Below are 23383 nucleotides of genomic sequence, written 5' to 3'. Positions count from 1 at the left end.
GACCGAACTAGAATCACTTATAATCTTCTTTATTTAAGCTGTTATTGCCCGACTTAAATTTGAGTCCATTCAATTAAAATGATTAAGTAGAAACAACAATATAGCAAATCTGAGTCAAGTCTACTTGCATCTAGTTACCTTAAATTAAATAGTTAAATTCATTGTATATGATCAAGTTAACTTAATTACATAAGGTTTGGCAACGCCATTAATGGAACAAGTTTAATCAATCAATTGAGTAAAGTCAACTTAATAGGGTTTTCAGTGTGGTAGGCTCGTAGAAAATCTTTAATTTTCTGGTCTTAAATGCTTTCTCTGAAAACAGTTTATTCTTGCCTTCTGCCCTCCACGCACTGGGTTAATGAAACATGAACGAGCAGAAACGCCATGTATCTCTGGTTTTAGGGGTGGAGGGGGGGAAAAACCATTCGTTATAAATCGCGATTCTTGAGAAACGATTTTTAAATCGTCTCCCTGATGAAAAACCTATTTTTAATTTAACAAAAATATATACAGTACATATTTAGCTTAATATGCTAATTCAATAATAGATAGATATAGGAAGCTATATTCATGCCAAGTTCCACGTGAACAAGGTTTCTCTCCAAGAAGTTGCGTCTCTTTAAATTTGAACATTTAATCCTTCAATGCACCGCTGCTACAGCCAACAAAGCGCCGCTTGTTCACTGTCGGGATGTCAAATCCTCTGCTGTAGGTAATGTTCCCATTATGATGCATAATCCACAGGTTTATTTGTGAGGTGTTGAGAAGTGTTTTACAGGAGTCATTTGCAGATTCTGTCGGACACTGCCTTAATAAATAGTTGCAGTAAAAAAGGCTCAAACAGTTAGATGCCGTGAACTACATGCTGCACACCCACAATATTTATAAACAATTCTGCAGTTTTGAAAGTGGATCACCCTATAACTCCAAACGCTCCACACTGTAAACACTAATAGTAATCTCAAATTATAAAAATAGTTTACACAACTTAAGATTAAGTTTTTACTATTCTTACTAGTTTAAATTAAGTTACAGTTACTCTCTACAATAAAAACATTTAAGTGGTCCTAATTAAACATGACTTGAAATGTCACATTTTGGAATCATAACTCAAATACATAAGTTCTTTAAAATTTGGCTTCAAGTACTACTAACTTAAAATTACCAAGTACAAAATTGCAGCTGTGTGGAATACCCATAAACCCTTGCGCTTGAATATAGCGTTTGGTCAAAACAAGGTAACTTATGTAGTGAAATAATAGTTTTTTATTTAAAAATTTATTTAGTTTTAATTCTTATGGCTATTGTTGTTGTTTTGTTGTAGCTGGTTGATAATTGAGATGTTTGTTAAGTCACCGTGAGGGTGATAAGTGTTACCTCTGGTGAAACTGGAGCCTGTTTAGTTTAAGCCATTCTTCTTTACTCAATTGTACTTTACAAAGGGCAGATTTATGTGCACTATGAAGTACTGAGTAGAGTCCAGTGTACCATATGGCTAACTTAGAGTCTAGTCATAATTTCCCTTATCCCTCATATCTTTCTGTATATGACATGTTATAACCCAATTTAAATAAAAGCAACGATACTTTAATCATAGATGAGTTATGCTTACTTTTAACTAGTTAACGTTACTTAAAAAATTATGTTCAGTTTACTTGAGCCAAATAGGGGGTTACCACAGCTAAATATTTTGTAACATCAAATCGCAATACTTACAGAAACGCAATACTTTAAAAATCACAATATATATTAAGTCGGCAACTAAATATGCAGTAATATCGAATTGGGCAATTCCCAGCCTTATCTGGTTAGCTGAAATATTTAAAAACTTGTAGAAAATAAGCTTGTTGAAAATTTCGTAGAATTGCAGTACTTTAAAATTGCAATATACTGTATATTAACTTGGCTACTAAATATCACTGTAATATTGAATTGAGAGGTCTGTGGCAATTCCCAGCCCTATCTGGTTTACGGAAATATTTTAAAACTTGTAGAAAAAAAGCTTGTTGAAAATTCCATAGAATCGCAATACTTCACAAATCGCAATATATATTAAATTGGCTACTAAATATGTTGTAATATCGAATCGGGAAGTCTGTGGCAATTGACCCTTCGCTAAGCCCCACCTTAAAAGCGTCTCTGACCAAACCTGTCTTAGCAACTGTTGCCCCGCCACCATTTCTCGACAAGTGCTTGCTTTTTTTTTTTTACAATGAGAGCCTATAGGAGTAATGTGTTTGAGCAGTTTTAAGAGGGATTTTATCTAAATTAAACCCAAAAAATGTTTAAACGTTGTTGCACAATCACTTGTAATAGTGGCACGAGGTACCTAGAGAACATATACACTAGGAGTGTAACGGTTCTCGGTAAAAAAAAAAACGAACCGTACGGTTCGCTACCAACGGTTCGGGAAGCACTGGCACCACGGTCGGTTCACCTCAAGTTTAATGACGCATCTGGAGCACAAGGTTTGGTGAAGAAGAAAAAGCGTCAAACAGACAGGCACGGTTAAAACCTCCGCTAATGCACCTGAATGGATCTGTAGATGGATATTCTCCGCCTGTGTTTCACGTGGGTCAACTTGATGACATCACTGTTCTGCACGCGTTGCGTGTTGAAAATGGCAAGTAGAGAAAACGAGCCGCTGATAGAGAAGCCCCTTGCATTTCTCCTTTCTAGGAACATTTTCTTTTTGCAGTCAATTACAACAGCAATGGTCCAAAGAAGTTTAAAAAACGGGCACTGTTTGCAGACATTGCTCAACACGAGTATACTGGTAATATGTGTCAATAATGCGCATGAGGGTTTGTTTTTTTTTTGTTTTTTTTTTTTAACGTGCATGCAAGTTCTTCCTGTTTCCTTGTGCGGCTGTAAACTATCGCAAGCATCAATAATGTGCGTTGACTAATGCCATTAAGATGCCCTTATAGTAATGCATATAGATACATGATTAATCTTTTACGCCGACATCACCCCAGGGAAAGAGCCGCAGGTGAGCCGAAACCTTCCGTTTTTAAGCAGACACTCCGTGCTAATTCGTACACATGAAACAATAACTAAAGCGCTTGGGGTGTTCATGTGGAATTTCCATGTATTATTAAAATACTCGAGCAGCATTATCACAACATCCCTTCTCCTATGCATTTTAATAGCAAGGTTATTCCTTTTAAAGTGATATACAGCTTCCGAATATTGAATATATGATGAATTTTAAGTGCACTTTATGTTGATGTATGTAGAGTATTAGTGCAGGTATTAAGTAAATGTTGATTTAGTAATTAGAGAAAATGTTTTTTTTAGTAAAGGACCCTGACAAAAATGAACCACGATTTTACTAGAGTAATATTGTAGTAACCATGACTGCTGTCACCATGGTTTTCTGAGCAGAAATCATGGTTTTGATACAATTAACCATGGTTTTATAACAGTAATACTGTAGTTTCTATATAGTACCCATGATTTTACTATATATTTTAACCATGACAGTAACCATGTTTATATTGTGGTTACTATGATTTTACTACAAATACCATGGTTAAAACAATGATTGTTATTTGTGGGTAAACCTGTTGAAGTGTTTACCAAATTGATTATTCTTTGGATTTGGCAGTAATATTTTTTTTTCTGAACAAAGCAAATACCGAACTGTACCAAAACCGTGACCCTACAACAGTGGTACAAACCGAACCATGAGAAATTCGAACCGTTTCACCCCTAATATACACGCAGTGTTTTTTTCTTTGTACAATTTTTTTTTTTAAATAAATATTGAGAAGAGCATCCTATAGATTAAAGTGTCATTCCTCATTCCCAAATTAACGTATAACATCAGCGAAGACACCCTGAATTTGCTCCAAGGTAAATTAAAGCTAATAAATTAACATTAATTTATTTAGGTATTGATTCAGGTCTTAGTACAGGTGATGGTAAATAAAGAGTTCACAGCATCAAAATGAGTGTATTATGAGACGTTATAAGCAGTTATTTTTACTTACACTAATGTTATGAGGTTTGTAATCGCTATTAAGTTACGCTTTTCTCTTTTCAAGTGACTAATCTTTTGCCTCAATTCTGATCTACAGTCTACACAGTTTTCAAACAAATTACTATGTAATTTAACAATTTATTTTACAAAACCGTCAGATAAATATGTATTACGTCACTCTTCATTCCAGCCCACATAATAATATTATCCATTCCGTTTATGCCAAAAACCACGCTGTTCACTGCAATCACCCATTCATTCCAATGGGGAGTTCTGCAGAGCTTGTCAGAGCGAGCAACCGTAACCAAGCGGAGCTTAGCGAAGGGTCAATTCCCAGCCCTATCTGTTTAGCTGAAATATTTAAAAACTTAAAAAAAAAAAAAAATGCTTGTTGAAAATTTAGTAAAATCTTTCGGTATTACATTCAGACTTTTTTTTTCTCTCTGACAACAGCATAACACTCATGAATTTGTTCTTCTCCATGCACTGAATTTTCGTTTACGAAACACACATGAAACTTTTTCTGATTTAATGAAATAACGTTTGAGAACATTGTTAATTTTTCTACAATTACTTTCCCCCACTTTCCCCATGCATTGGATTTTAGTTTCCGAAACGTGAACAAGCAGGAATGAAAAATGTATTTGGTTACAAAAATATAGTAAGTTCGTAGAAAATCTTAAATGCTTTCTAAGAAAACAGTTTATTCTTTATTTTTTTCTGCACGCACTGAATTTACATTTACAAAACGTGAACGAGCAGGAACGCAACGTTTCTCTGATCTATGAAAATATTTATACTATTTATTTTTTTTCAGTTTGTAAAATTTTTTTGTAGTTTTTTTGGTTACACACAGTAAAACTAATGGAAATGTTTTTCTCAATGCACTGGATTTACGTTTATGGAACATGGAAAATCAAGAACGTTTGTCTAATTTGCGAAAACCAAAAAACAAATTCGGTATTACATCTATTTTTCGCATGCATTGGATTAATGTTTACAATACGTGAAAAAGAAGAAAAGCAACATTTCTCTGGTTTACGAAAATGCAGACCTACTTTCTATGAAAATAGCACAATAAAAAAAACTTTTATGAGATGTGAACAAACGCAATGTTCCTCTGGTTTACGAAAAAAATAAATCGTTTGCAGAAAATATTATAAACTTTTTTTGGTATCACACCACACGCTTGCTCTGTAAACATCATAATCCTAATGAAATGTATATTTTTTCATTCGTTCTTTACGAAACGACTAGTTTTTGTCACTGAAGTGATGCTACTAAGAACTAGTCATGAGATGAAAAAAAAAGTTGTAGAATGAACAACAGCATTACTGCATTATGTTTCCATGTTTCTATGATTTTTGAAAATACAAGAAGCTTAAAGAATATATTGTCAATTCTTCCATTATCACACACACAGATACTTTCTCTGAAAACATCATAATCCTAATGAAACATTTCTTCATTTTTCTCCATGCACTGAATTTGTGTAACGTAAACACAAAAGAATGCAATGTTACTCTGGTTTACAAAAATATAAAAAGTCATAGAAAATATTGTCCATTTTCTCAGAAAACAACATAACCCCAATGAATTTAGGCTATTTCTCATTCTTATTTCTTTGCATTATGACCATCTCAGCCATTTTCTATCACTGCAGTAACACTACAAGCAGAGGCAGGAAGAACTAGAGAGAAAAAAAAGTTAAGAGATGAACACAAACAAACAGCAATATGACAGAATTCTTTTCTTGCTTTGTGTAGCCACATTGTTTGTCTCTGCATCAATGATAACGTTATTGAGCCCAGAAAACTGCCGCGGCTTTCTCCAAAGAAACAAAGATGAATGAAAACACGAATGCTTGCACACACGCACACATTCAATATGGACACCTGGCCATGTGACAGGAAGAGCCTTGAAAACATGAAAATGAGCTCGTAATGGGACGAGCAAGCATCTCTTGTTGAACGTGTGTATGCGCGTATGCGATCTTGAAACAACACCGTCCTTTTCTTCTGCCTCTCTTCAGTAATTGGGCAGGTTGGAGTTCCCTTCCAAACACTCGCAAGTAGCCATTATTTCAAGGTAATTATTGTCCTTCATAGGAGAGATTAATTATTTGCGATATTTGCCGATTCCCTCTCTCTCAAACTGTCTCCTTCTGCTGCCAGTGAACCAGTGAGTTAAAAATAGCTCTCTCTCTCTCTCTCTGCTCTACGTTTACATAAGCGTGCAGAACGGAGGAGCAGGGGGGCCACTTCCGGTCTAAACGGCTCAGCCAAGTGTCTGATCCCCAACAACCACCAGTGGCTGTGGAAGAGGACAAACGCAAACGTACACTCATATGCACCGCAAAGCAGGAAACCTTTCAAACATTCTTATCATTAAGTATTTTTCAACACATCTTTCCATCACTTTTGCCCTCATCTCAGGGAACCAGACTAAAAAAAAATAATTAACTGAAACATTAAGGAGATAAATGCCTGTATTTAGTCACCAAATCATATAGTTGCTCGATTTAGACTGTTGTGAAAAGACAGCTGATAATAACCCATTAATCAGAGGTTTAATAAACAGTATATATAGTTGAGAAAATGCATCCGTTTTGTCTCATCAACGTTCACACCTCTTTCATAATTTATACAAATATAAGAGATAAAAAAAAAAAAAGAAATTATTTAGTACAGCCCTTCAGAATCTACATAAGCAGATATTTACATAAAGCATAGTATGCATAGTGTGTTGTCTTCTTGAGCATCAATGAATGTTTGCACCTTGTGTAATAGTTGTGTATTAGTCCCTCAATTGTCCTGAGTGTCAAATGCTGGATCTCATATATATCTAGCTTTTTATATTATATATATATATATATATAAGCCCGAAACACACAAGGGACTCCTATTTTGAAATGTCTGCCCTCCCCGTTGTGAAAACACTGATGGATGATTCGCTGAGAAAGTGACTCTGATTCAAATTGCTAACCTGAGCTCCTGAGTTCACACCCTCAGTTCTTTTCAGGTGATTCATGAAAAAGACCCGGTTCAAAAGAGTCATTTGGTCACTACTCTCTCGCACTGGGTTTGTTGTTGCATGTGGTGCAGCGAGCTCATCACAACAGAACGGGTGAAAAGTGGCGTGAGACACTGGTGGCGCGTGCCCTAAAGATGTATTCAATAACTCACAAGATGATATCTGATGAAACCGCATATGAACGCACACAACCTGACTGTCGCCAATGGCGACTAGATTTTAAATTATTGTCGCAATCAATTATTTTTGGTCGCATTTGCGACCATTTTAGTAGCAGTCTGGAGCCCTGCATCTTATTATCCATCTCTCTCCCTCACAAGTGCACAAATCAGACCAATACATGCCACACATACGAAGACTGTCAGACAAACAACAGATCTAGCACAAGCCGAGCGTGACCAATTTGACCAATGAACAGAAGAACTTTGCAATGCAAATCAGCTTGGTCAAAATCACATTCATTATAACTGTAAAGAACAACCACCAAGTATTTTGGACTATAAAAAACAGGTTTCAACAATATTATTCAAAACCAGCATTCAAAAGCTTGGAACAAGGAGTATGTAGAGGCCATCAAACTTGTGCATTTAAACAAGTCAGAAGTTTGGACACAATTGACTGAATATTTGTTTCTCAAGATCTTAGGAATTGTTTTCAAGCTTGACATTAATTTTGTAGGCAAATATACATTTTGCCTACTAATGAATTTCTTTACAAAACTATATTTTTCTCTTTTTTTTGAATTAGACCAGATAGTGAAGGAAAGCAGCCAACAAGTGCCCGGCATACATGGGAACTCAACAGTGCTCGTCCACTTTTTCAGCGTTCCGTAAGTATTTTTCCCCATTCATTTTTTCCATAGGGATTTCATAAAATTCTTCATAAAGAGTTTTAAGCCTTGAACCAAATCAACCAGCTCCGAGGTGAATCACAACATTACAACCTTTGATTTGAAGCCAAAACCTTTTTCAAAATTAACAAAGATACAAGACGGTGTACTTGAAGTCTTCAAAGAGGGGAACAACTACAATTCCATGAAGCATTGCAAATGACACAACTGAACTTAAAAATGAAGGAGAAATTTAGAACTATTCATTTATTGACTATAAAAACAGAACCCATATATTTTAAGGTGATTGCAAAATATTCAGATATACACTGGTGGCCAAAGGTTTGGAATAATGTACAGATTTTGCTGTTTCGGAAGGAAATTGGTACTTTAATTCACCAAAGTGGCATTCAACTGATCACAAAGTATAGTCAGGACATTACTGATGTAAAAAAACGGCACAATCACTATTTGAAAAAAGTCATTTTTGATCAAATCTAGACAGGCCCCATTTCCAGCAGCCATCACTCCAACACCTTATCCTTGAGTAATCATGATAAATTGCTAATTTGTTACTAGAAAATCACTTGCCATTATATCAAACACAGCTGAAAGGTATTTGGTTCGTAAAATGAAGCTTAACATCATCTTTGTGTTTGTTTTTGAGTTACCACAATATGCAATAGACTGGCATGTCTTATGGTCAATATTAGGTCAAAAATGGCAAAAAAGAAACAGCTTTCTTTAGAAACTCAGTCAATCATTGTTTTGAGGAATGAAGGCTATACAATGCTTGAAATTGCCAAAAAAAAAACTGAAGATTTCATACAAAGGTGTACAATACATTCTTCAAAGACAAAGGACAACTGGCTCTAACAAGGACAGAAAGAGATGTGGAAGGCCAAATGTACAACTAAACAAGAGGGTAAGTACATCAGAGTCTCTAGTTTGAGAAATAGATGCCTCACATGTCCTCAGCTGACAGCTTCATTGAATTCTACCCGCTCAACACCAGTTTCATGTACAACAGTAAAGAGAAGACTCAGGGGTGCAGGACTTATGGGAAGAATTGCAAAGAAAAAGCCACTTTTGAAACAGAAAAACAAAAAGAAAAAGGTGTGAGTGGGCAAAGAAACACAGACATTGAACAACAGATAATTGGAAAAGAGTGTTATGGATCTCAACCCCACTGAGCTTTTGTGGGATCAGCTAGACTGTAAGGTGTGTGAGAAGTGCCCGACAAGACAGCCACCTCTATGGCAAGTGCTACAGGAAGCGTGGGGTGAAATGTCACCTGAGTATCTGGACAAACTGACAGCTAGAATGCCAAGGATCTGCAAAGCTGTCATTGCTGCACATGGAGGATTTTTTGATGAGAACTCTTTGAAGTAGTTTAAGTTGTATTAAATTGTAATAGTATTTTTTCACATTATTAATGTCCTGACTATTGATCAGCTGAATGCAACTTTGGTGAATAAAAGTACCAATTTCTTTCCATAAGAGCAAAATCTGTACATTATTCCAAACTTTTGGCCACCAGTGTATACAAATATACAAGTAGTTTAAGAGTGTAAGGAGACCGACTTGACTGTGTTATTCACAGTGCGTCATGGAAGTGGGTGGTCGCTGCAGAGCTCATTTGGCGAGCTTTGTTAGATTCTCTGATTGGTGAATCGTTTTCCTTCATGGGATCATGGGTAATGTAGTTCTTCAACAGGAATTCCACTATGAAACTTTTTTTTAATAAAGATGAAAATTACGCAGACTGATGGCTTCAACAGAAGCATACACCATCAATTATCAACTCACGGTAGGCCTGTCTTTAAAATCTATACACCTATGGAGAAAATAAATGGGATTATTTATTCTGAAAGAGACTGTTGCGCTGACAAAGGGTGGCTACTTTGAATAAGCCAAAATATTTTTCATTTTTTGATGTAACTTTTTTTGGTCACCATAAAAATTCAGATATTTCCAACTGTGTGATTTCATATTTTTGATGGCTTTACTATTATTCTAAAATGTGGAAAATAGCAATAATAAAGAATCAGTCGGTATATCCAAACTGTTGACTGGTAGTATACAGTACATGTGCAAGTTTGTAAAAGAGAGGTATTAATGGATGTGCGTTCAACAGAATACTCACTACTGTGCGCAGTCGATCAGTTGGTACTCATTGGATCTTTCGAAGCAAGCTCTCACTCCTTCATCCTGCCAAAGGGTCTTTGTGTGTTCATAAAATTCCTGCTGGGAAGACAAGTGGAAGAGGGACAAACCCATAAAGTAGCTGTTGGAATCCAAACAAATCTTTACAACTCTATAGTTTGGCTGGGTAAAGACTAGGGCTGAAACGGTTAGCGGCGTTATCGACAATGTAGACAATAAAAAAAAAAAAAATTAGACAATTTTTGTTGTCGAATAGTCGTTTGATCTCATTTAACATAACATGAGATCAATTAAACTCTAATGATGACACACAAGAGCAGCACTGCAGTTCGCGCCTGACTGAGGAGAGAAATTGCACATCTTACAGTCCAGACACACTCTAAACTTTCCAAACAGCTTCAGGTGATGTAGATCGCAAAGTATGTGGGAATTATAATGCAAAAATACCAAATAAGTAAATACAGAAACACTTTCGTTGTGGAATGAGCAGAGCTGGAGATCTTTAAAGGAAACACCCCGGCGTTACATCTTAAATTCAGTTATATTTCATGCGTTACAGCTTTATTAAAGTTCAAATAATACGGAAGCAGATCATGTAAATAACTACAAACTCTGAAACTGGCATTTCTCTGTGTGGTCAGTGCGTCTTCCATGAGTTGCACGAATGTCCCGATCTAAGGGGGAAGAGATTGAAACTGCACCCGGCTGATGCACACTCTGTCGCGGGGACGCTCGTCCATCGAGCGCACGCTTAATGCAGCTAGATTATAACGTGATGGCTCGCAACTTATTGAACCATAATATGTGTCACTGTGCATTTCTTATCGTGAAGAAAATTGGCAATACGCAGCTTTATTAATAAGAGAGAGTTTGTTGTTTGTTATTTTGTGAATTAAAGATGGATTGAAATGAACAGAAAGGTGAAAGCGCGTAGTCTTCGCCCCATTATACACTGAAACAAAATACGTTTTTGATTTGTTTTTTTGGCTTGTTTTCCAATATAAATATCTAAAACTCCTTTAAAACAATGTACATTTGAGTGTTGAATATAATATAAAAAATACAAATATTTTAAAATATCTAAAAATCCTTTAAAAAAGATGCATTCACCTGAGAAGCAGCATATAAGATATTTATACTTGCTTTTAGAGAATAGATCTTGAATATAAGTGTATTTGGTCTTTACTGCACTCGCAGAAGTATAACCAAGTGAACAAATTCACTTATATACAAAATCCACTTATATTTAAGATGCATTCTCTTAAAGCAAGTCTAAATATCTTATATGTTGCTTCTCAAGTAAATGGATCTTGTTTTAAGGATTTTTAGACAATTTTAAATGGAAAACAAGACAAAAACACTTGATAATAGGATTTTTATAGTGAACTTCTTTACTGAATTAAATTTAAGTTTTTTTTTTTCCCCTTTAATTCAGTGAATGTCATTTAGAGGTATTTTTAAAAGATGATTTTGTCCTCTTTATTGTTAGTAAGCACATTTAATACAACCTTTTAAGTCGGGGCACAAGCTGAATAATCGGTTAAGAGCTAATGATTAATCATTGCAATAATCGCCAAATAGTCGAATAATCGTTCTAATAATCGTTAGATTAACCGATTATCAAAATAATCGTTAGTTGCAGCCCTAGTTAAGACTTTGGCATGCTTGTTTGATTTGTGCCAAGTCTTCGTGCATGCTAGCCTGTATAAAATCAAGAACGGCACCAACAGATTGGTCCATGATAGATTCTGGATGTTAGTGCATCTACGAAACCAGGAATGCATGTTTGATCTTGGATTTTTAGTATTTGGACCAAGGAATTAGGGAGTTTTTTATGTCAGCAATTTATAATGCCGCACCAAATAATCTTAAAAGTTTACGAGGAAACAAACGTAATTAAGAGTAATTATAAGAGTACATCAGACACAAAAAGTTAAAAAAGAAAAAAGATGCCTTCCAAGTATACGAGGGATGGATGATATATTACAACCATATCAGTTATCACCTGTATAAGTGATTGTTTTAATTTATGAGTATCGGACAATATTGTTTATGTAACTGTGAGCTCTTGTTTACAGCCTATTTAAGACTATTTAAAACTTTTATCTAGCACTAATTTAAAGGGATAGTGATCCAGCCTTTAACAGGCACTTTCCCTTTTAAAGAGCTTTTCAAACATACTTGTAGTGTGCATGAAACATCAGAAGAGCTGTGTACATTCTTATTCATTACTTGAAAACGTTAAAACAGTTTTTACAAATATTACTTTGAAGTGCATATTTAAAAGGGATAGTTGATCCAAAATGAAAATTCTGAAGAAAAAAATAATTAAGCCGTAATCACCATCACTTTCAACTGAATCTTTTTCAATACAATTAAAGTGAATGAAGACTGAGGCTAACATTCTGCCTAGTATCTTCTTTTGTGTTCATTGGAAGGAAGAAAACAACATGGAACAACATGTCTAAAAGATGACATAATTTTTATTATTGGATGACCTATCCTTTTAATCTGTTTCAAGTCCAAATTGTGCTTATTAATCTAGATACAGTGTGCTGTTAGCCAAAGTGCTAATTTTCATATCATGCTTTTTAGTTCATCCATTTTTTTTTAATTACTTTCTATGTTTTTATCTCAAGGCTATAAATAGTTATGGATAATGCATCGACATTGTTATTTTTTAAATGCTATTTTACAATATTATCATCACTAGTGGACACTTACACTTCTCTCCTTCTTGCAGACAACATGCTTTTCACAAAAATGCAAGTTTGAGACAGAACGAAGCGATTCTGACCGCCACTGCAATCTAGACGCAGTTAAGCATGAGTGCGCGTTTGAAATGAAAAACTTCCAATCCAGGCTAAAACTACACGAAGCGGGATGCAGACAGAATCGTCCTCTCCTGCAAAGCTGTTAATATATAGCATTGATGGTGCCACGAAAGGTGAATCGGAGCAGATAACAATTTACAGGGTGCATGAGAGAACAGAGGGACACCACTCCTGGCTCACTTGATCCTTGTTGTTGTGTTGAGAAACATTCACTGGTAGCGTTTACTTTGGCTTGGCCCCTTTATATCTCAAAGTGCCACTATGCTGTTAAATGTGTAGGACAAGAGCCGCATGCTTGAGAATCACAGCATCAACTCCTTTTGCTCTTATCTTAAAATCTATTTATGGGTATCTACATTTTTGTATCATAACAATCAACAGGTAGTGGTGGTGTGAGGCATGTCTTAGATATACTAATATATAAGCAAATATAGTATATATTATGATTAATTATATAGGCTAAATAAAACAAGTTCGAGAGGAATATATATATTTTCTTATTTTGCTTACAAAAGATCTGATAATGACCTTGCCATTTTGCTGAAAAGGTTCAACACTTACAGGCAAAACCAACATGAAACAATATTTACATATTACTATTATCACTATACATTAAAGTTTTGTTAATATAATGTAAGTCCAAACAAATCCTATTAAACCTGAAAAATCAAGAATACCACTACCCAGATAGCACACATACATCTCAGAGATGTCTGTTTTAGATCTTTTAATCTGGAAAGCATCACAATCTCATTAACATCTGCTAAACATCTTAAAAAGATCAGATTTGGGCGCCTGGATAGCCCAGCGAGTATTGACGCTGACTACCACTCCTGGAGTCGTGAGTTCGAATCTAGGGCGTGCTGAGTGACTCCAGCCACGTCTCCTAAGCAACCAAATTGGCCCGGTTGCTAGTGAGGGTAGAGTCACATGGGGTAACCTCCTCGTGGTCACTATAATGTGTGGTTCTCGTGGCGAGTTGTGCGTGGATGCCGCGGAGAATAGCGTGAAGTCTCCACATACGCTACTTCTCCACGGTAACGCGCTCAACAAGCCACGTGATGAGATGCACGGATTGACGGTCTCAGACGCGTAGGCAACTGAGATTCGTCCTCCGCCACCCGGATTGAGGCGAGTCAGTACGCCACAATGAGGACTTAGAGCGCATTGGGAATTCCAAATTGGTGAGAAAATAAAAAAAATAATAAAAAAGATTTACAAACATTCTAAATCATAAACATCTCAAAGACATCTGATAAATGTCTTATTGACACCCTATACATACTTGTATCCAATACATATCTAATAGACGTATTGCAGATGAGCAAACAACGTTAAAAATATGTTTTCCAGATGTAAACACACACGTGTACTACCAAAGTACTGACTGGACCTACAATAAACAGCATTTATAGAATATTCTATAAATACTGAAAATTCAGGAATAGACACTATTAAAAACATCAGTGACATCAGTAACAAACAATGTACATGGGACAACGGTGTTTTGTGATTAGCTTGATCATCATGGTATGGTGCTATTAAAAAACCTAAACAACATTCATGATTATTCACAACATAATCATGATCATTTTGCGATATAACATTATGCATCGTCGTAAATATAACAATGATTTTTAAATACCACGGCACTTTTTATTTGACCGAGTTTCCTTAAAATGCCATTAGAGAAGTTTTGTGAGCCTTCCTTGTTTTGTATGAAATTAATATCATTTCTGATTTAAAATGAGAAAAAAAACGTGTTAGAGTTAATGAGTTTAATTAATTTACATGAATCAGTTCAAACAAAGAATCTACTAAAGTCAGATTCAACAATTCATGAGAAACAGCACTCAAAAATGTTGACGGAAGTCTCCGCAAGAATTTTTTTTCATAGATTTAACAAAAATATATGTTGGTAAATATTGCTGTTTATTAATATGTATTGTTATTACGGTGGATATAAGTGAAAACGATTAAATATCATTCTTTCATGCGTTAAAAAAATCGTACAAAAAAGGTCACGATTTTTTTTTTTTACTTGTTTCATACATTAATAATTTTGAATGTAATTGGAAAACACTGATTTTTAAAACCACCTGCCTAATACTGTGTACGTCCCCCACATGCCACCATAACAGCGCCAACCCACATCTCAGAATAGCATTCTGAGATTATATTCTTCTCACCACAATTGTAAAGAGCGGTTATCTGAGTTATCGTAAACAATCATCCATTTAATCATCTAATCAGCCAATCATGTGGCAGTAGTGCAGTGCATAAAATCATGCAGATATGGGTCAGGAGCTTCAGTTAATGTTCACATCATCCATCAGAAAGTGGATAAAGTTGATCTCAATGATTTGGACCGTGGCATGATTGTTGGTGCCAGAAGGGCTGGTTTTAGTATTTCTGTAACTGCTGATCTCCTGGGATTTTCACGCACAACAGTCTCTAGAATTTACTCTGAATTGTGCCAAAAACAAAAAACATTCAGTGAGCAGCAGTTCTGTGGATGGAAATGCATTGTTGATGAGAGAGGTCAACAGAAAATGGCCAGACTGGTTCGAACTGACAAAGTCTACAGTAACTCAGATAACCGCTCTGTACAATTGTCGTGAGAAGAATATAATCTCAGAATGCTATTAAATTACTATATTATCTATATATTCAAAAAGCTGAAAAATACATGTACTTTTATCCCAGCCTTAGTTTACGGTATTTCAAGTGTAGGGTAACGCTCAGGCCTGTCGTGTGCTTTTTTTCCCCATTTCTTGTCCAAATCTGTCACTCACTCTCTCTTTCTGCTAAAAATTTGTTATGGTAATACTGTTTGCCACTTTTTAGCTTGATAGCTTCACAACCAACAAACAACTTACGTTAACTTATCAGAGTTTATACTTAATGGAAATAGTTAGGCTCAGTCATGCAACAGTCCTGAAATAGTTGTCTGTAAACTTCAATGAGTCTTTATATTCTAAAGTGACATGACTACGCTATAAATGTCAATAATTGCGTTTGCTTTTTATTTTTGTCTCTCTCTTGCCACACAACCAACCAGTTAGACTGGTTCTCAGCGGGCCCTGGGGCCACTGAGGAAGGGCGGGCGAGAGAGAGAGAGCGAACGAGCGGGTGGGGCAGTGTCTTCTTTATAGTAATGCTAAAACTACATCTACTTCCTTCACTCAAAGTATAACAGATGATGTTCAACTAAAACTCATCCCAACTACTGAATCACACAGCCCAAGCCCAAAATGAATCTGCCAAATAAAATAAAATAAAATTTGATTTTGGTATGGTGGGTTTCCCGATCCAACCCTGATCTTGTCCCAATCTTTTCCTGTCATCTCTCCACAGTTATGTTAATAAAAATGGCAAAATGCCCCAAAATAAATTAAAAATGATATAAAACACAATTTCATGCCCGGTTCCATTTTAAAACCATGGCAAAAATCCCCCAAAATAAATTTAAAAAATCATGCAAAATACAGTTTCATGGCCGGTTCTGTTAATAAACCATGGGGAAAATGACCAAATATATATAAAAAATCATGCAAAATACAGTATCATGGCTGGTTCTATTAATAAAAATGGCAAAAATGGCCTATAAATAAATGAAAAATCATATAAAACACAATTTTGATGGCCGGTCCTGTTAATAAAAATGGCAAAAATGCCCAAAAATTTTAAAAAGCATCAAAAATACAATCTCAAAGCTACTATATACAGAACTATTTATGGTCAGTCATTCTCAATTGACCCATGATTGGCAGGATTGGTAAAAAAAAATTAAAAAAAAATAAATTAAAAAAAAAACCTGGGTGAGCTAACCTTTTTTAATCTTTACATAAAGTTCCAACATCGAAATCCTGCTAAACAGACATGCACTTTAAGTCCATCCAATTTTCACTAAAAAAAAAAAAATTCCAATTTATTGTATTTATAACCAAATAACATCTTAAAAGTTTTAATCATGTATTATATAATATTTAATTATCTGGTTATACATCTATTTTAAAGCTGTAGTCTGAATAAGCAGGTGAAGCATTTGTCTTTTCTATTTTTAAACGCATAGGGCCACCAAGTTTGAGTCACCTTTAATTAAATCATAACCAGGCCCATTGGCGCAGGTCAGGGTGGCTCTCCACTCCGCTTTCCGCAGACACACAGCACCTGTCTAGGTGATGAGGGAGCAGGGAGGTCCTGGGTGACAAAGTGTGTGGCTCAGGTGAGGCCCTCTTAAGGGAGGGTTTAGATGTTATTACTGGTAATCAGTCGTAATAAACGCCCCACCATTATACCCGAGTGTCACACACACACATCTCCCACAGGTGGGGTGAGGTTTCAATTCATGTGTTGTCCCAAAGCAAAGAATTGCTGTTAAATATAATTGCACAAAGCACAAAAGGTCCTACAACCAGGGAGAAAGTTAACGCACACAGGCAAACTTGAAGTGTTATCTCAACAGAATGTTGGTTGATTCTTTACAGAAATCCACAACACCCATCTTCAGAACATAGACTAGGTGTATGTGATGCATACTGTATGCTTATATTTTGGTGTACGTACTCCGCTCACACAATTTTTTATGGCACTTTTGTTAAGGCATTTTAAAATGTAGAAAATAGTAATAATAAACAATGAGTAGGTGTGACCAAACTTTTGACTGGTAGTGTATGTCCAAGTGAAAAAAAGTGTAACGACATCGCCCCATTTCAAATGGTACACAAAACTTTAATGGCAACAAATGGGGGTGATGGTATGACAGAATTCTTTTCTACTCACCGATGTGAACTCAAAGTCCTTTTGATTGGCTAAATTCAGGATGTAATCAATTCGAAACCGATTTGCTGGACAGGCTAACTGGACTGGAGGTGCCAACGCAGACATCGCCGTCACAATAGTCTGTAGATGAACAAACAAAAATGACAGAGTTTCAGTGTGTGACAACTTTCTTTTAGAACATCTATTCGTAGTATTTTGGATGTTTAGATTTCAAGTTAAAGCCGAAAAACTCCAACACTTACCTCTATAGCTTCTTTTATATTATTCTTGATGTCCTGAATTTTCTGTTTTTTCTCTCTGTAAAGGAAACGCTTACATAGTTAAGAGTTCACTTCATTTTTGGCTAACATGTAAAAACAGCACAATTTAAACAACTTAAAAAGGAATATTCCGGGTTCGATATAAGTTAAGCTCAATTGACAGCACTTGTGGCATATATGTTGATTACCACAAAAAATTATTTTAACTTATCCCTCTTTTTCTTTAACAAAAAGCAAAAATCTGTGTTGCAGTGAGGCACTTACAATGGAAGTGAATGGGGCCAACATTTGGAGGGTTTAAAGGGAGAAATGTGAAGCTTATAAATTTATAAAAGCACTTACATTAATTCTTCTGTTAAAACTTGTGTATTATTTCAGCTGTAAAGTTGTTTAAATCCAGTCATTTTAGGGTTTTAAGGTTTACGCCGTTATGTCGTCATGGCAACGAAGTTGTAAAATTGGATATAGCTTCACACAGAAAAGGTTAGCAAGTGATTTTATCACACTAAAATCATGTTAACGTGCATATTGTATGCATCTTTTGGCTATACTTATGATGCAGTGAGTATTTTAATGTTTACGGATTGGCCCCTTTCACTTCCATTCTAAGTGCTTTACTAGAACCCAGAGGGACGAGCCAAAAATGTTTTTGTGTAATCAACATTATGCCACAACTGCTGTTGACTGAGCGTAACTTTGATTGAACCCAGAATATTCCTTTAATACTGCTTAGGGGTGGGCAGTATGAGCAAAATCAATATCATGGTATGAGTAATTTTAGATCAAAAAATTATTTCCATGACCACGTGTAAATGACTATTTTTGGATAATACAGAGAATTTAATACTTTACAAATTAAAGGTACTTCATCTCATTTGACCATTTTTCTCTTTTTATTTTAAACTAGGACACAAATGAACAAGTTCCACATTATGTAACAAGAGTTAAAACCTCAAAGATGCAAAACAGTAAAACTAATATCATAAAACAGATAGTTCATAATCTAAATTCTGATTGGATGAGTCACATCTGAACCATCAACTGAAGTGTACATTAATGCTGCTCATAGTAGCACAAATATATCTACCACCGTATAGAAAGCACTGCAAAATATTTACCGTTTGATCTTTCGAAGTATATACCACAAAACCACTGTCAAACCACCCAGCGCTACCACTACTAATTTAGTTTTTCCAGAGTTTTTCCTGGATTCTGAATAATGAATTCCATTTTCTAAAAAAATGGAATTGCAATTCATTATGACTTATAACTATTAAATACAGCACATAAAATGATTTGTTTTTGTCCTATTTTAGCATTGTTTTTAACTCAAGTCTACATCTGGTGGTCCATAATTTCAAAATCTTGGCAAGATTTCCGAAAAATGCTACTAAAATTGATCCTAGGACCAGCCTCCACTACTAAAGCATCAACTTTAAACTCAAACTCTTAAGTAATCACAAAACTGGTTTCAGACCAGTTGCTAATCAAACCCAACAAACTGCGATAATGCAATTCGAAACTCATGTTTATATAATAGGAGGTATAGTGAGCAACATTAATGAATGTACTTTTACAAGCAGGAAAGCTATATGAAGTAAAGCATGTCATACATAAACACCTGCAGCTGACAGATACATTCTGGTAAGAAACATATACATATAAAAATGATGACTTAAATGATTAATTCCTACAAAAAGTTAGAAACCCAATGCTCTGAAATGTCCTACCATGTCAAAAGGATTGTGAATACATGGCCTTTGTCATAAAAATTTCATAAAGAAAGCTTCTACCAAAATCTTCTTGAATCTTGAAGATATATTAAAGATCTGAGGTCATGTCCACACTAATAAATGTTCATTTAAAAACCCATTAACATACGTTTTGGTCTTCGATCCACAATGAAACTGTGTTTTTGTCCAGCGGAAAACCGAGCTTTTCGAAAACACTCTCCCAAGTGGATACATTTAAAAATGCCGTCTCTGCGTCGTAGTGTGGACAGGGAAAACAGACATATTAGAAAACAATGATGTATTTTTGTCATGTGATGCAGTCATTTAACCCAAAACAATCAAGATGGCGGCCCATGTTGTCGCAGCATTGTTGTGCCTGCTATCCGCTTTAATAGCTTTGTGAAAGATAAATGTTGCTTTGTACAACCTTCACACTGCATTCCTTCAAAGGTGACAGGAAGTTTACAGGGAACTGTTGTCTGGCAACAGAACGAGGACAATTGCGTTTAAGACCGTACATTCGTATGTTTTTTTCACACGCACAGTAAGCGTTTTCAGACATTTCAATGTGGACAAGCAACTTTTGGAAAACATTTGAAAATGGCAATTTGGATGGAAAGCGAAAACAGTTTTCAAATGTATCCGGTTCAGGGCTCCAGACTGCGACTAAAACGGTCGCAAATGCGACAAAAAATAATTGCGACAATAATTTAAAATCTAGTCGCCATATAGTCATGGAGACACAATTATGAACGTTCATATGGAGTTTTGTCAGATACAGACTTGTGATTTATACAGCTATATTTGTGTCTTTTTGTACCATGTATCTGAAAAAAATTAATATAATATTTAAAAAATTATTAAAAAAAGATATCATCTTGTGAGTTATTGAATTACATCTTTAAAAGCACGCACCAGTGTCTTCCAGCGCTTTTCACCCTTTTTGTTGAGATGAGCTTGCTGCACGCAACAGCAAACATGCATGAGCCATGATGTCCGATTGGCGATCAAATGACTCTTTTGAACCGGGTCTTTTTAAAAAATAAGCCAAAATGATCCACAAAACAGGTTAAAAAGTTTAAATCAGAGTCACTTTCTCAGCGAATCATAGAGTGAATCAGGCATCAGTGAGTTCCCAACAAGGAGCAAGAGGAAGCGCATACATTTCCTAATAAGAGTTCCCAGAGTATTTCCGGCTTGTTTATAATTAAAAGTCAAAATGTGTTTGAGTTGAATTCCCAGAAAAAAACAAATCACACCACATCCGGGATTTCATTCGATCTCAGATTTGATCAATTTGCACACCCTTGCAGAATCTGCAAGATGTTTAACAATTAAAAAATAAATGTGGGATCATAAAAATGTCAATTGTTTTTTTTTTGGGGGGGGGGGCGGTTTCAGCCCTGATGAAGCTATTTGACAAAACAGATTTTTGAATAAATTCCACAAGTAGTGGTCGACCGATATGGGTTTTTTAATGGCCGATGGCGATATCCAAAGAGCAGGTTGGACGATAGGTCGATACAATGCCGATATCAAACAATCTAATATAGTTTAACATAAACATAAAATTGCTAAAAAAAAAATTAAAATTAAAAAGAAATTAAAAAACGTAAAAAAAAAATATACATAGTAGATAGCAGTTTCTTCTGACTTCTGTTTAGTCATTAATTAGTAATTAATTTGCACATGAAAAAACGGATAACATATTAGGAAGTAGGATATTACAGTACACACACAGTATTCCAGCAACAATGGATGGCATGTGCACATTAGTAATTGCATTTTCTCACAAAAGGCCGAATCAAACCCATTGTACATACAGTGCATAGTGAATATGACATTTACTCATGTGAAGCGATTTTACTTTGAAGTTGCAGTCAGCACTTGTGCGTATCCAGCACGAGCAGCAATCTCCTGACAGTTTAAATGGGCTGAATCACCTGTCACGAACTGACCATTATGATTTGTGAATTAGAGGAACTTTTTATCCTGATCCTGAATTTTAGATTTTGGCAAATTGGATATGTGCTTCAGAGGAAGATATTAAGAGAGCGCTCGACAGGAAAAAATGGCTGAGATTCGGCCAGATGGGAAAACGTAATAAACTGATTTATCGGCTTCTGCGATATATCGGTTGACAACTATCCACAAGTCAAACTAATAACTGAATTAACACAAATTATATTGTTCAAACTTTTACATCTCCTTGGTTCTTAATACGGTCTGTTGCATCCTTGATGATCAATGACTGTTTGTTTCTTTTGTAATAGTCGTGCATGAGTCCCTGCTTTGTCCTGAGTAGTGAAGCTATCTACTGTTCTTAAGAAAAATCCTCCAGGTACTGCACAGTCTTTGGTTTTCCAGCATCATCTACTCATACAAGTTCTTCCCATCAGTGGCTATACAGTATGATGCTGAGATCCAGCTTTTGACACTTAGGACAACTGAGGGACTCAAACAAAACTATTACAAAAATGCAAACATTCATAGCAACACACTATATTAAGAACCAAGGGGATGTCAACCTTTGAACAGGATATGTAAATAGTTCTTATTTTGTCGTGTGGAATATATGTAAATACATGTAATGAAGCTTCTGAAGGGCAGTAGTGTTAAGTACAAAATGTGATCTTTAATGTCTTTTACGCGCTTAACTGTGAATATGTTGTGGTTATCAGCTTGGTTATCAGCTGTCTTTCTTTTCTACGACTCTCGAACTTGCTTCTGAACAACCATCTGTAATTTGGCAACTAAGAAAATGTTTCAGTTTAGGAGCCAATGGCCCCATAGTAATTTTTTAGTCTGGAACTCTGAGGTTTAATGTGGACATAGTCTGAGACTATCAGACTGAAAAATGTTACAGCAAGAAGACCTCAAGAAAAATGCAACATGCAACAAAAGCCATGATGATGGGTGAAAACGAAGCACATTTAAACTTTAAATGATATGTCACTATTAGCCATGTTTACAGACAGAATGAAAATCTACTTCAGTTTGCGTTTGGTTTAAGCGACATCAACAAAATACATAGATGTGAGAATAGTACTTACTCAGCATTGAAGCCATTGACATGTAAAATGCGCATCTGTTTGACTATGGTGCTCTTCCCCGATTCTCCAGCTCCTAAGAGACGAGCAAAAGAAAGATATAACTCAAGGGGGTGGGTGGGTTCAGATATCACCTGATTCAACAGTAATAATTAATTAGATTTCACAGTAGAATTTCTTTTAAATGAAAAACTAAACATGCACCCCTAGCAGAAAATTTGTGTACGAAAAAATATGACTGACAGTTCCCTGACATCTAAACAAAAAAAAGTGTATGCAGTATGATTATTAAAGAAATACTACCCCAGATAGCACACGTACACCTCTGGGATGTCTATTTTAAATAATTTCATCTGGAAAGCATCACAATCTAATTAACATCTGTTAAACATCTTAAAAAGATCAGATTTACAAACATTCTAAATGATAAACATCTCAAAGACATCTGCTGAATGTCTTACTGACATCCGAGGCATACGTATTGACATACGTCTTATAGACGTATTGCAGATGAGCAAACAACGTAAAAAAATACTTCTTCCAGATGTAAACACACACATCAAATAGACGTCTGGGTGATGTAAATGTGCTATCAGGGACAACAAACTTCACAATAATGTCACACATATATAAACCTGTGCTCCCTAAACCCACCCTTTTCAATGCTGCTGTGCAAAGAAAAGAAAAAAACTACACATTTTGTCA

The 23383-nt window shown here is 35.5% G+C and overlaps 1 protein-coding gene across 3 annotated transcripts in view; it reads right to left on the bottom strand.

Moving 5' to 3' along the window:
• Positions 1-23383, bottom strand: part of LOC127445955 (guanine nucleotide-binding protein G(s) subunit alpha-like) — a 66095-nt gene that overhangs the window by 20010 nt on the left and 22702 nt on the right. For 2 of the 3 annotated variants that reach the window (XM_051706491.1, XM_051706490.1), the window contains exons 2-5: positions 22682-22754; positions 17878-17932; positions 17636-17755; positions 9997-10094 (exon numbers count right to left, since the gene is read on the bottom strand). In XM_051706491.1, the coding sequence (XP_051562451.1) occupies positions 9997-10094; positions 17636-17755; positions 17878-17932; positions 22682-22754 (346 nt within the window). Of the gene's footprint in view, positions 1-9996; positions 10098-17635; positions 17756-17877; positions 17933-22681; positions 22755-23383 lie in introns of all 3 variants that reach the window. The other variant, XM_051706489.1, reaches the window with a different exon arrangement.

This window comes from Myxocyprinus asiaticus, chromosome 9 (assembly GCF_019703515.2).
Source record: "Myxocyprinus asiaticus isolate MX2 ecotype Aquarium Trade chromosome 9, UBuf_Myxa_2, whole genome shotgun sequence".
Classification (NCBI taxonomy): domain Eukaryota; kingdom Metazoa; phylum Chordata; class Actinopteri; order Cypriniformes; family Catostomidae; genus Myxocyprinus; species Myxocyprinus asiaticus.
The sequence above is the reverse complement of the archived record's forward strand: the minus strand, read 5'-3'. Positions and strand labels throughout refer to the sequence as shown.